At 31.6% G+C, this 15,850-nt stretch overlaps 1 protein-coding gene across 2 annotated transcripts; it reads right to left on the bottom strand.

The window, feature by feature from the left end:
- Positions 1–5,272: 5,272 nt before the first annotated feature.
- LOC148596968 (uncharacterized) lies at positions 5,273–15,338 on the bottom strand. 2 transcript variants are annotated; one of them, XM_088563281.1, is made up of 2 exons: positions 15,226–15,338; positions 5,273–8,691 (listed from the first exon to the last, which is right to left on the bottom strand). In XM_088563281.1, exon 2 carries the CDS (start codon positions 8,126–8,128, stop codon positions 7,598–7,600), a length of 531 nt encoding a protein of 176 aa, XP_088419407.1. In that variant the 5' UTR covers positions 8,129–8,691; positions 15,226–15,338; the 3' UTR covers positions 5,273–7,597. The 2 variants fall into 2 exon arrangements, 1 of the variants encoding a protein (XP_088419407.1); XR_015918999.1 differs by lacking the exon at positions 15,226–15,338 and adding an exon at positions 12,102–15,217 and having other exon boundaries at positions 8,002–8,691.
- Positions 15,339–15,850: the final 512 nt, after the last annotated feature.

The raw sequence follows: 15,850 nt of genomic DNA, 5'->3' as shown, positions 1-15,850 counted from the left end.
TCATGTGGTCTATTCTATTATGTTTTTACTGCATTTGACTTTTCTCTGTGTTTATAGCAGAATTACTCTTCATTATGACAGGTGATTATTGTTTATCACCAATTCAGCATAAAACGAAGAAGAAAGAAGTAGTGCGTAGAAAAAAAAAACAAAACAAAACTATGAAAAATTGAATTTTGCCTCAATGAGGTATAAAAAGTAGCCAAAAAATACAAAAATGCTTCAGTTTATTTCTTGGCAACAAAAATATTCCGAAATAGAAGGTATAAGGGTACCTGAAAATCAAAGTTTGGTTGATTAGTGGGGGGGGGGGGTGGACCGGGTTATCTCAGCTCTCATGCTATAGGTTCACGTTCCTTGTACAAATTGTGTGGCACATACCATTTTTGTACTGAGGGGGGAGGCTTGGTTTGTTATAATAAAATAAAGATTACTCAAATTTTAGCCAAAAGTATTTTACTCAGTCATTGATTTAATAAAAAATATTAATATTGTTTAATATTTCCACAATCCTTTAATAATGTAGATATTCAAGTACAATTTTTAACTACTGCTGCTGAAAAAAGAAATACTTTTCGTGCCAGGGCAAAAAATAACTCAACATTAAATCCGAGCCCCTCTCAAAAAGAAAATGGCCTGTGTCTTATTTTCATACTAAGCAAAAGAAATGCTTCACAGGGCAATGCTTGATTAGAATGCAGAGGTCTACTCATGAACAGTTGGGCCAAAATTTTACACGCTTTTCAAGCTTGATACAGATCGCAATTTTAATAGCTATTAGATAGGAAAAGAACTTGACTAAAGTCCCTGTTTTGCCCTTTATTCCTCAATAAGCACAACCCCCACAATCAATCCAAGCCTTTCTTTTAAGGATGGGTATATCACCTTGAGGTACATTTATAAGATCCATTCATCTTTACTCAAGCTTTTATCTGCAAAACGGGAAAATGTTTGTTTCTGATCCCTCATTCGTAATAAGTTCAAGTTAAAACCCCTAAAATCAATCCCAGGCTTTCTTTAGTGGTTTAATTTCATGAAGATCCATAAAATCAATGTATACTCAAGTTATTGTTCAAACATGAAATATCTACAGACGACAATAACGAAACTGACGACAGCATGATACCATTATTCCACCACAGACGGCGACAACAACGGCATGATACCATTATTCCACGGCAGTCGACAATGACGAAACTGACCACAGCGTGGTACCATTATTCCATCGCAGACAACAATGACAAAATTGACTATAGCATGATACCATTATTCCACCGCAGACAGCAAAGTCGAACTGACGACAGTGTGATACCATTATTCCACAGCAGATGACAATTACGACACGGATGTAAGTGTGGTACCATTATTCCACCACAGACAACAATGACGCAACTGACTATAGCATGCTACCATTATTCCATGGCAGTCGACAATGACGAAACTGACCACAGTGTGGTACTATTATTTCAATACAGACAACAATGACGAAATTGAATATAGCATGATACCATTAGTTCACCGCAGACAGCAATGACGAACAGACGACAGTGTGATACCATTATTCCACCGCAAACGACAATTACGACACTGATGAAAGTGTGGTACCATTATTCCACCACAGATAACAATGACAAAACTGACTATAGCTTAAACCATTATTCCAACGCAGAGGACAATGACGAAACGACATCATGATTCCATTATTCCACCACAGACGACGATGACGAACTGAAGACAGCGTGATACCATTATACCACAACAAACAACAATGACTAAACTAACGACAGTGTGGTACCATTATTCCACCACAGATGACAAAGCTGACTATAACATTATACCATTATTCCACCGAAGAAGACAATGACGAAACTGACGACATCATGATACCATTACTAAACGGCTGATGGCACTGACGAACTAATGACAGCCTGATACAATTATTCCACCGCAATCAACAATGATGAAACTGACTATAGCAAGATACCATTATTAACATGGCAGACGAAAATGAAGAAACTGACAACAGCATGATACCATTATTCAACGGCAGACGACAAAAATGAACCGACGACAGCGTGATACCATTATTCCACCGCAGTTAATTATCTGTTACCAACTTTCCTAGTGTAAAATGTTGTTATACTAGTGAAATTGAAAGGAACCCTCTTTTATAAGGTCTCCAACACGGACCTCTTTAGTAGATACAATCAGGAAGACATGACCTCTTTAGTACATGAAGATACAATTAGGAAGACATCTGGCCAGAGACAGGCAAGGACATTAAAATTAGCCCCTAAGGGCAAACAAAAAGAGATTTACGTAAAATATGTTTTATTTTTTTACATGAGCAGTGTGAATACTATTACAAGTCTATTTACACAAAACAATTTCAGATTTACTTGGATTAGAACTAAAATTCTGGATACATGAAAAATTCAAAAGCAATAACTCTTCTCTTCTATAGATAAGTTAAATAAAATCAGACTAATTATGGAGGACTGCAATGGCTTGATAATGTTTCACAGTAATTTTGAATTGAAAGCATATCTAACTGATACATGATCAAAATTGACATACATGTATTATTAAGTTATTGCATTTATAACATTAGAACTTTTAACTTCTATAGCAATAAACAAAATTACAAAACATTCAAGTGGTAAATGTTGATAAAATATTGTAATAAAGTCTACAAAAAAGAACAAACAAACAAAAACAAAACGAGAAAAAAAAAACAACATAAGTCCCCACTATGAAAAAAAACTTGATGATTCAAACTAAAAGAAAATCCTACTACTGATGAATGGTGGACAACATTGACATGGAAGCAAAATGGATTATCTCCCTTAGAACTACCATGTAATACAATGTACTTTAGAATTATTAATATTATTGGACTGGATCTCTATTTAAACTAAATAATTAGCTGTAAGTTTTTAAAATAATCATGAAAAATGCATTTCCAAACCCCACAAATCTGACAATATAATTTTACTCAAGGATACTTTATTTGAAAAGACTATACTTTGACCTCTATATCAATGGATTTGTTCAGAATTATTTTTTAAGAGAATGTTTGAAAAAGCAATTTTTGACAGAATTAGCTGCTCAGGAAATTTTGTGTGCATTTTAGTGAGATTATAACGCACCTTACCAAAATAATATGAAAAATGTTAACTTTTTTTCTTTGATCCTGACAGTACAAATAGTCAAATTACACTTGCAAAACTACTGCCTGATTCTTACAGAGACTGCCACTTAATACATTCATTACATAATTCTGAAAAGAAAAAGATGAAAAAATGTACATGTATGTACATGTAAAAAAAATCTCACTTGGTAGTACCACCCCCCCCCCCCAGAAACTATCTAGGATACTAGGGTTTAAACATTCGGATGGAAAAACAAAGAAGGAGATGCACAATGGCATACATTAACAAATAATCTGGGAGAGTAACATCAACTTCCATTTAGCGGTTTCAGAGGTGTTGCGGATTTTAAGAGCCACCCCCACCTGTGATAGTTCCATTAAATTTTCCATTCAGCGGTTTCAAGGGAGTTGTAGATTAGAACAGAACTGACGAAAGGACACCATGATCACTAAATACATTATGTACATTTGTACATGTATATACCACTATTCAAGTGCCCTGTGGTGTGGTGTTCAAATAAAAAAAAACAAGCAATATTGACATATGACATATTCCAACATGTGTATACCCCCTCTCCACAGAAGTAAAACAAAACAAAACAAATACATATACATATATACATGTATAATCCTTCTATACATCAACGAAAAAAGCTACATTGTAAATAAAATATATAAAAAAAAATATAAAATTAAAAGCACATTTTTGGCAATTTGTTTACATTATACATGAAGGTTCATTTCTGCTCCTGAAAATACCAAATTGAAAATTTACATTCATGAAAACGGTAATAGATAGTGAATTACAACTCACTAGTATTTCAGTTTTGTTATTTTTATTACATTTTTTTTACAAACCTAAGCATTCTATAATTACTTACAGTTCCTTCAGTACAATGTACATGCATGTGATTTCTAAAATTTTAACTTTGAAATAAAAAAACTCTCTTTCACCTTAAAAAGTGAATTGAGAAAACAAACATTTTATGTTATACTTAATTCAGGCCAAACAAATCAGTCTTGTTTCCAGACTCGGTCAAACCCTATTGTTAAATGAAATAATTTTCCGACATATTGATTTATTTTGTTTGGCCTCATTTTCCCAATTTTAGCCAATTACCAATAATATTTTTAAATTTTGAATTCTCCAAAACTGAATGAATATTTACAAATGAATACTGCATGTACATGTATTTTAAAAGTGTTATTAATTTCACTCTTCAACATGCTGAAGAGTAAGTTCATACAAATAATCAAAACACAATATAGTATAATACATGTACAGATGAAAAACCTTTGATAGCTTAGTTCTACATAAACAAAAAGTTCTCACTAGAGAAAATAATTCCATTTAAATAAAAAAAGAATCCAAATAGTCTAGTATTTACAATTAGTGAACATAAGTTCCAGTTAAAGTAGAAAATATTTCAAACTTGAAGAAAAAAATATGAATATTCATGTAACTTCAGAAGGATTTAAACACGTACAGTACATAAAGAAATGTATTTAAAAAGTTTAAAAAATTACATTTGACTTGCATGTACAAATTTGTACATGTACAAGGATATCACAAATTGTAAAAGTTGAAGGTGAAATGTCTTGTAAAACAATTTAAATCATACATGTAGATAAAAATAAAATATAGTACATGTTTTCACATTACTTCTTTTACAGTTTCACTTTAAAATTTTTAAAGTAATTTTTTTTTATAAAAAGTCACTAAAAGGATACATACATGTACATGTATTCATAATATTCATAACTAAAATAAGTAATATTTGTTTACAGTTTCTAACATGTTCATTGTTTTAAAGAGTCTTTTAAAAGAATATACATGTATAATGTACATGTATGTATGATATTCATGACAAAATAACAAATACTTTCTACATCATTTGAGTATGACTAAATCCAATTTAGAAACATGAAAATGATAAATACAACTACAAGTATATACATGATCAAAAACAATTAAGTGAACATATTTTCACTGATGACACATCTAGATACATGTATTTGAAAAACTTGATGAAGACCAACACTTATTAATAAAGAAATATAAAATAATTTCCAAAAAATCATTCATTTTACTAAATAAACATATAATGTTTTTTTTTTTTTTTTTAAAGATTTTTAATTAAGTTAATTACAAAATGTATTACATGTTTGTATATGTACATGTAAATAAAAAAGTAAAAAGTTATTAAATATAATTAATAAAGTCAGTCAATTAAAACATGTTTGTGAAAGTACTTCTTACAAAAAAAGGGGAAAATTTCTGATGTTGTTATAAAGATTTCTGATAAATTAAATTGTTATAAATTAAACATATTTTATTTACCTTTAAAATGAATTTGTTTAATAAATTAATATTATCCTAGTCCATCAAGAAAAAAAAATCATTCTACATGCACCATTCAAACTACATGTACATGTTATAGTCTGGTTAGCCATAAAGATACAAACTGGCATTGTTCATCACACGTATCATTCAACATAAGATTTTCCTATCAAATTGTCAGATTTCATTAGATTTGAACTAATTACAAAATACATGTATAAGTGTTAACATAATTGCAGTGGCGGATCCCGGGGTTCAGGGTGTAACCCCGCTCCCTGAATATTTTTAAAATTTTTGCATTCTATGGACCTTAATGAGCAAATAATAACCTGGCACCCCTCCCCTTTTTCAACCCCCCCCCCGTTAGTGCTAAATATATAAAATCAAATACACATACATATATATTTAAAACAACTGCCCCAAAAAAAATCAACATTTTATACCTAAATCAATGAACTGGAGATATTTCTGTTCAATAATATTGAAGTTGCAAGTACATGTAATCACTGTTGAAGGTAATTTAATGTCCTTTGTAGTATCTTTCAATAATATACATGTAATTCATATTTCACGAAAAAAGATAATAAAAGTTCAGAAATATATCAATCTTTAAAAAAAATCCATTTAAGTCGAAGCAAGGAAGCCTTACATGTATAAGGTCATTTTAAGGAGATCACATGTTGCCAAAAAATTAATTAATTCAAACCATGCTTAAAAAAATAGATTCCATGACTATACTTTTTTATTGCTGTTTTAAGAAAGTAATTTTTTAAAGACCTAAATACTGGGTATGAATAAATCACTAATACATTTACTTAATTTTTACCACATTAATATTTTGATTTTGTACATGTCTGGTGGTAGATATTTACATAAAGTAATACTACATGTAGTATAAGAATTTTTGATTTATAAAAAATATAATGTGCTAATTATTTTCGGTTTTTAAATAAGAAAAATCCATTTATTTAGAAAATGAAAATGCAATTATATACAACAAAAGCTAAAATTACATGTATTTTCAATGATGACACATCTAGATAGATGTACATGTATTTGACAATCTTGATGAAGACCAAAACTGACTGATAAAAAAAATTATAAAATAATTTTGTAAAAAAATATTCATTTTACCCTGTATTCAATATGAAATTTCTGTACCATTTGAAAGATTTTTTAATAAGTTAATAATGATCATATTTTTGTAATCTTATACCAGGATAAAAGTAGAAAATTCTGTCAGATATTGTTAAGATTTCTGAAAATGAAGCCCCAAAAAATGAAACGTGTTTCTTTTCCTTTAATCGAGTTAATTATCATATGAACAAATGTATGTTTACTTAAATCTGATAATTTAGAAAGAATGTAGAAATGTCTGATACTTAAAATATTTTTAAAATTTATTTATTATTAATTTTATATAGATAAACAAAGCCTACATGTAAAAAATAAAACATGTTTACTTACCTTGAAATCGAATTAATCTCAATAATTTGTTTATCTCAGTTTTGATTCTCCATCAAAAGTCAATATACAGTAAATATCCTGACCACATTATTCAAATCAACAACAGTGAGGAGATGGGTCACTTTATCATAATGTACACACAGAGGGTTACACAACCCATCACCTCCACTGACTACAACTTCATGTTTATCTCCATCCCTTGAAATTAGTAATAAATTATGTTTGTTAAAATCACACACAAAAACATTGTTCTTTTCATCCATTGATATTCCACGAGGCCGTGACATTGTATTGTGATCCTTGAATGTAAAGATAACTCTGAGATCAGAATCTAAGACAGTAACTGTGTAAGGACAGGTATAACATATTCTGTTGCCATCTGTGTCTATATATGAATCACCATTAACAGTCTGGTCATCATGGAGTTTGTCTATTTTTTCTGTATCTATATTAATTTTTCGGATTCCTACCTGATGTACACAGAAGTACAAATGTCCATCACTATGTGTAATTCCCCAGACATCACTCTTTATCTGAAGTGTTTTAATGATTTTACTCCTGTCTACATCTATGATGGAGATTGTTTTATGGTGAGGATTAGAAACAGCAACATGGTTCTCATTGATGACTGTTACATCCTATACTGCTCCTTGTCCTCCATTAAATCTGACTGATGATTTGTGTTGACCATTACTGTGTAGTATGTTTACTACACCATTGAGATAATCAGTCAACACCAGGAGTCCATTAGGCAGCATACAACAACCAGGACACCGACCTTGATCTACTGTAAACTGTTGTTTAAGTGTCAGTTGTCTGGGGAATCTTGTCTTCACCTCTGCCAGACCTTTGTTTGGTTTGTTTATGTCTATGGAGGTTGCATTTTTTTCTTTTGATACTTTAATGTCACACAGAGTTTTTATTCCAAAAATTGTGTCGTCTGCTGTGATGTTTTCATTCATTTCTATGTCTGTATTATCCATGGCTCCTTTTTCAGATAATTTGTGTAAGATTTCTTCTGATTCTTGAACTTTTTTCTCAATTTTGTTTTGTTGCGATGAATGTTTGAAAATTTGATGCGTGGTTCTTAATGAGTTCCTCCTGTTCCAATAATTCACCAAGTTTTCTTTCATTTGATTCCAGGATTTTTGTGGTGGCTTTGATTTCATTTATGTTTGCATTTACAACTGACTCTAACTCTGACAGTGTTTTGTTTTCTAGTTTCTTTATTTGATCAATAAGACTTTGTGTTCTCTTTTTTATATTTGTTGATAATTCTTCCTTCTTAGTTTTCAGTATTTTCACATTTTCTTCTCTTTCAATGATTGCGGTCAAAAAAGTTTGATGAGTCGTTTTTAATGATATCCAAACATCTTCAAAAATGGCTGAAGATTTTACATTGCGGATCACATCGTCGATAGGTAGAGCGTCCTCACATTTTTTATTATATTGCAATAAACATTTATAACAGACAACGCAATCGTGAGACCTACAGTAATATTGATATTTTTGCTTGTGTTCTTCACAGTCAAGTTGAACTTTGTGGATAAAAGATGGTAATTTTAGGTAATCTTCATAAGGTATGATGCTGTGGTCCCTTGTTGTTTTTTGTACTCTGTGTTGCTCACTACATGTTGAACAGAGGGAATCCTCACATTGTGGACACCATACTTCAGGAGTGCTGGTCTTTTCTAATAACAGGCAGATGCTGCAGCTTTCAGATGCCATTTTACTGTAATATAAATAGAGAAGTATAAGATTTAATTCTTACTTCTTAAAATCAGATACATATAGCTTACTATAATCCCTTTTGGGATTTGGCAATGGTTATAATTTTTTTTTTATGGTGGTGGATAAATCTCCAGCGCCGAATCCCAGAATGGATTAAGCTTGTTACCAAATGTTTTTCTCTTAATAGACTTTTGAATGAGTTCAGACCTTTCATAGTGTGTTAACCCTCACGGAGCGTAGTGTATTGGTGGGGGGTTAAATTATCGTATCCAGTTTAAGCCCATACTGGTGGTCAAAATATTAAGCCTCTAGACCTTCATATTATAATATCTTTTGGGATTTGGGCACTGGGGATATTTTTTTGTGTTGACATTGCCATTGGTGGTCAAAGCAAAAAAAAAAAAAGAATTTTTCCTGCGCCGAATCCATACTTTTGAATGAGTTTAGACTTTCCATACAGTGCGTTAAGCCTCACGCCAGTCACGGAGTGTAGTGTAGGGGTTACATTAGCGTATCTAGTTACTCCTAGCTGCGAAACGTAGCTCTAACTATTTATTTGTATTTTCTTAACGTTAGATCGCAAAATCAAAAAAAAAGATCAAGAGCTACGATTTCGCAGCTAAGTTACTCCATACTGATGGTCAAAATACTAAGCTTCTAGACCTTGCCTTAGTTACGTACATGTACATGCATATCAAGCCCATGGTCGCGTTCTTCGTTACAAAAACTAATTCTTAGTTGTGATAACACGGGACACAGGTTTAAACTCTCAGGAATCTCAAAATTAAGTACTATCATGACATGTCTTGATTCGGCACAACCGTCATGTATATCAAGTTTGTAACTCAACAAGTTATTGAAGAACAAATGTTCGTATGACTTACAGACATGATGCAGCACAGTATGGGATTTAAATCAGCGGTGGTCCTGTATATACGTACCTATCAGACAGACGAGACGCGGACTCAGCTATTGATGACGTATGCCTGCGGGTCTCAATAATTTGCGACAAGAAGTGACAAAAAGCGACAAGAAACAACTAGTCGAATAGCGCCAAGACATTATTGTTTTTATTTAAAAACAGCAATACAATTGTTTATTTTTCAGGCAATAATGTGAAGATAAAAGGTTGTATAAAATATTTTCATTTTTCATTAAAGAAAAATAATTAAACAGAAAGAAATAAATCAATAGAGTTACAAGAAAACTGACTTCAAAATATGTCATTAAGATTCATTGAATATAAAAAGACATAATGAAGATAACAATGACAGGGAATTGTTTGTGTAAATTAAAATGCTAACATGTAAACAAGAAAATATTTAAAAAGCAAGGTTGTTTGAAATTTAACACAATATCGAGTTACCGGTAAAACTAATTACAACTATACGCCTTGTGTCAGTGGTTTGACAAAAAAAACAACAAAAAACAAAAAAAAAAAAACAACCAAAAACAACAACCCCAAAACCCCAATGTTATATATATATATTCCCATTTTTTTAGAATAAGGCATATTGCTTATCTTGGTAATATGATGAAGGTGAAACCTTTTAACGCTCCCGAAGAAACATTAATTAAAAACAACTTTGATAATTTTTATAAACTCTGATTTGATATTTTATACTTATAACCTTCAAGTATGGCAAATTTTGTAATGATATATATTTGTCCTAAAGCATTTTACTGATTGTCGTGGTCTGATATGTCTATTAGGCGAAATGTCCGGCATTCATGAGGAATTTTTGGTTGTCATAGTCCGAAATGTCTTTAGGTCGAATTGTCCGAAACTGGTTAACATTATGGTCCTTATATTTGCGAAACGTCTTCAAGGATTTCTTTTGTTTCATTTAGTTTCGCTTCATTCTGTTCTATTTGGTCTAGTTAAATTATGTTTTTATAACGATTTGATTCATTTTTGAATTGATTCGTTTCGATTCTTTCTTTTATCGATTATTTTCGTTTCGTTTTGGTCCGTTTTTGTTTCGCAATTTTTATGACCCGAGAATTATGGGTAATATTGATTACGTAGTTTTCGTAAACATCTGGACGCCATACTGCAGACTATAATGCCAACCATATCTTGGAAAATCTATGATTCGATTTGTATTTAATTATCGAAACTAGCAAATATTTTCCGAGACTGGTTTAGCTCTCAATCACACATTTACAAGTATACGCAAATGCAGCTGCCATTATGCTGTTTTTCAGCTCCTGAAAATGCAGGTACAAACCGGATATTGATGCTTTTTCTTGCCATAAGTATACAGAACCAAGTTGATAATAAAACCATAAACCATATTTTTTTCAAGTTATCATATCTTTCTAGATTTTTATTTCAAATAAAGTTTTCTCTCCTCATTAAGAGATGTACATGTAAAACATAGTGATATCCTTCACCAATTTCTTAAGAGTTGCATATATTGCATTTTCTCTTTTCTCCAGAAATGCGGCGCCATCTGCCAGATGCTATAGGCAGCTTATGGTTTGTGGTTCGGAATCTAAAAAGAGTGATACAATTGCTATCTCGTAAAATCATTAGATAATTCTCAAACTCAAAACTATTTTTATAAAGTCTATAATTCAGAGCTTTCGGCGACTCTTGAATGTCAGATTGTCAATGTTGTTTAAATTGATCTATAAGTGTTAGTTTTAATGAGATAACTAACCAAGATATTCTAGTAAAATATTGGTTATTCCATACATTTGATTTACCACAATTATCTACGATGGATTTCACATAATTAAGCCACATATAATTATTATTGAAATTCTTATGACAAAGTCTATATAAAATGAAATGTAATTTACTTTCCTTCCCTTTAATAAGTTTTGCCCAATATTTGACAACTCTTAGTTTAATGCATATATCAAGCGGGTATTTCCCTAGCTACCCATAAATCATGAAATCTGGCGTCGAATTACTTGCATTTAGCAGAAGTGTACAAAATTTAAGGTGAACTCTCTCTATCACGGAATTATTCCCTGCCCCCACACCTCACAACCATAGAGTAATATGGATTTAATAACTTTATCATACATATCTAGCTGACAATCAATATATAAGTAATGTAATCTCCCTTTACGAAAAATGTCATACATTGCACGGGTGGCCTTCTCTGCAATATATTTTTTTGGCTTTGAGAAAGCTATACTAGATTTAGAGAAAAAAAAGCCTAAGTATGTGAAGTCGTTAAATATTTCTATTTCAACTGATATACTTTTCAGACCAATAATGTTTTTACTATACATAAATCTTCCAAGTCATTTACATATAATGAAAATAGTGCAGGGGACAAATTTTCTCCTTGTCTAACACCTATAATACAGGGAAATAATCTGAATGTTCTCTACCATTAAAAATACGAGATTTTACATTTCTATACATGTTAACAATAACATAAAATATCTTACCATTAATTGATGAGTTTAGCAGTTGTGTCTATAAACCAGGACGCCAAACCGTGTCAAAGGCCTTAGCAAACTCAATCAAGGCAGAGTTTTTTCTTCTTTTGTCTTTTGAAGCAATTCATTCAACAAATGTAAAGTAAAAATTTTGTCAATAGTTGAATAACCATGTCTGAAGCCAAATTAGTTCTCATTAAGTAAAAGATAATTTTCTAAAAAGGCATTTAGCCTAAATTCAAAGCTGATGCGACTAATTTTCCCATACAGCTTAAAATAGTTATGGGTTTATAGTTTTTTATCTGATTTGTCTCCCCTATTTTTATAAAATGGAATAATATTGCCATCTAGCCAACTTTCTGGTACTATACCAGAATTAAATGCAATATTAAAAAATTTATGTATAGGGGCATAAGAATATGACAAGTATTTGTAGTATACTCAATAATTATTAAATCATCGCCACAGGCTTTACCATTTTTTAAATTTTAAACACATTTTAAAATTTCATTTCCAGACATCTCATCACTGATAACTGAATTTGAATCTTCATCATCGCTATGCGGATTCGGAGTTTGAACCTTGTCGTCATCGGCGCTATTTAAATCTTTGAAAAAGTTAAACAAGGAATCAATGGAAATTTCCGGAGCTTTTCTGGTGCGATTTGAGTTTAATATATTCCTAATATTCCTTTCAACTTCTGAGAGCTTTAAGCTTTTTTTCTCATTTGACGTCGATGTGTAATCATTGCCTTGTTTATTTTATACTTGTATTCTTTTTCCTTTGTCTTCAGATCAGGCATGTGTAAAGAAGATCTATTACACTTGTGACGTCTCTTAGCTACAAGGAAAGCTTTCTCTTTTCCCAACACTCTTGACTAAGCAAAGGCTTACTTTCTTTGCGGTTGTCGCGTTCATCAGTAGAATGTTGAGGATAGTATGAACCAAATAAAAGGTTCTGCAGGTTCAATCAAAATATTATTAATATCATACACTAATTCGTTGACGTCATTTCGAGTCAAAGCAACTGTATCAACCCGACTCAAATGCAGAATCATACTATTTACTTTTGACACATCTATGCATGCTTTATATTCCTCTGCTTTATCATTATCCCATTTTTAAAAAATTGTCTTATAATTACAGTCAACACTTACAGTACCCTCTTTGTAAAGGTCATAAGCAGGTGTAAAATATTGAGCTAAAGAAATGGGACAATGGGCATCAGAGTACAATGATGAGAAATCTAGTACATGTAAAGTACCAACATAAGGTAGAAAATAAACAGAATAAATACAATAATCTACAACACTTGATTGTCTACAAGTAAAAATTGCGTTTTTGTCACCATTAACTCTACCATTTAGAATAAATAAGTTATTATTTTTGCAAAACTCCAACAATTGATTTCCATAATTTGTTTTTACAGAGTCCATACTATTTCGAATGTACAAATATCATACTGAGGTAACATGTTAGCGTAGTTTACTGTATTATCAAAAGGACTATGGTTATCATTCACAACTTCCATAAAATCACGATCTGTACCAGTTCTTCCATTGGAATATCCATTTAGGAGAAAATTTTGAGAAAATTTCAAAAATTCTTGTTCTAATTCATTAAAGGAATTTTCTGCCCTGTACAAAGAATTTTCAGGAGTTCTATAAACATTTCCAATAATAACATCATCGTTTATATTAAACAAAGTTTTTAAGGCTTTAAACCATGACATAAGCTTACTTTCAGATTCTACAGTTTAAATAAAATTATCATATTCAGTTTTCTATTCAAAGGTAATACCTCCGGATTTAACTCTCTTAAACGGTTTTCTGTTTTAAGAACAAAATTATACCCTGGTATGTTTGTTTTATCTAAATCATCAGTCTTAGATTCCAAAATGATGATAAAACCATAACAGTTTACTAAATCTATAAATTCAGGATAGTTAGCTTTTTTTCAATATGCCATCACAATTTATAGTTAATATTTTAATATTTGCATGTTCATCAATCAAAGAGGTTCCACAGTCATTATTTGAATTTCTTCGGGTGTCCAAATACCGACTTGGCGTTGATGAAATGCGTCGGCGCTTAGAGTTGCGGGTATCAGGCGTGGATCTTGTCGCATCCCCGTGAGTTTTTGGTCTAGTATACATTGAGTCATCCGATGGTTGATCCTCATACACTACTCCGTCTACGTATAACACGTCACGCACAAGTCTTACTCGGCATCCTTGCTTTCGCTTCTCTTTAAGTATTGGGTATAAACTACGCCTGGCCTGTTTAATTTCTTCTGAAAATTGGCGGTTAATTCCAAAGGGAGTACCTTTCAGTCTATATGCATTTGACAAGACAGTTTCTAGATCTTTCATGTATAGAAATCGAGCTATGATTGGTCTCGGTCTACCTTTATGCGCTTTCTCATACCGATGCACATTGCCCAAAGCCAAGTAGTAGTTAATACGTAGGTTTTTCTTAATACATGATTATATTACGTATTCAGTATTTTGAACTAAGTTCTTCTATAACAATGCATGTTGCTACATTTTTTCATTCATTAAGTATCAGTCCGCATAAAATTCAGACACTACCAATGGTAAAGTGATTCATGGTCAAGAAAAAACCAGCAAAAAAACGATGCTTTTCTAGTCTACATATCCTATATTTTTACACAACAACCTTTTCTGCATACAGATTTGCACTTTATAGAAAATCAAACATTTATCTCCCACTAAAATCAACCAGATGAAGCCAAATCGAGAACGAAAACTCTTGCAAAGTTTGCAATACGACGATTATTTGAGGCATACAAACGATCGATATAAATTGATTCAGTACATGATTACTTTGATTCTACAACATGAATCAACTATACCATTGATAGGCAGTGTCTGAATTCTATGTGGACTGGTACTTGAATATACTTGTTTATAGACGAATGTATGTGGCAGAACTTATTTTGTTTTGATATCCCCCCCCCCAAAAAAAAAAAAAAAAAAAAAATCCTAGTCTTAGTACAGTCTTAAAGTTTGACCCTTGACATTTATCGACAGTTATGAAATAATTAAGTACGGACAATATAGGAAGATTGTACAATGAACTGAAGTAAAAGCTGAATGGAAAAGTAAATCTTACTCTTTACTGGTCAGTATTCCCAATTAGCACGAAGTTAACTTCTTTGAACGTCAACGAGGATAACGCCCTGTTGTTACGGTATGGAATGTTATCTTTTTACTTCCTGGTAGAACTTAACCGATTACACACGATTGGTTGACCTTTAAGGTCTCAGTATCGTATTAATTTTCCCATAGACTTCTATAGTGAAGTGCATATTTTTAGGATTTAAAAAAAATATGCAAATTGATTCAATAAAACTTTCACTGATGTAGCATTTCTAAGGACATGTGAAAAAATAATTTCCCGCAATGAAAATAGGGGGAGTCCACGAAGATCGGACGGAAAAGTAGTCTTGAACTATAAATAGCCATTTTCCCTACTTTCACTTTCGTTTTGCACTCACCAAACCAACCTTTTCAGTGGAACATTTTTATGATATTATATTAGATTTTCTTTTAAAAAAGTTCTTCATCTTACAGTGTGATGTTTGCTCTATTTTATAAGTCATTGTTCATATCATTTGACAAACCATTAGTTTGTAGAGAGGCAAAAAAAAATGCACTATATTTTTATAGCATCCATGTTTTGACGTACACCCGTTATGATTGATTGATTGATTGTTGGGGTTTAACGTCTGAGCAGC

The sequence above is a fragment of the Perna viridis genome, chromosome 15, assembly GCF_037379345.1.
Source record: "Perna viridis isolate PV_CMFRI_1.1 ecotype Kerala chromosome 15, ASM3737934v1, whole genome shotgun sequence".
Taxonomy (NCBI): Eukaryota; Metazoa; Mollusca; class Bivalvia; order Mytilida; family Mytilidae; genus Perna; species Perna viridis.
The sequence above is the reverse complement of the archived record's forward strand: the minus strand, read 5'-3'. Positions and strand labels throughout refer to the sequence as shown.

What these genes read in the sequence shown, in the direction of transcription:
- LOC148596968 (XM_088563281.1), bottom strand. Translation starts at nt 8,128, where the DNA reads ATGAAATCAAAGCCACCACAAAAATCCTGGAATCAAATGAAAGAAAAC.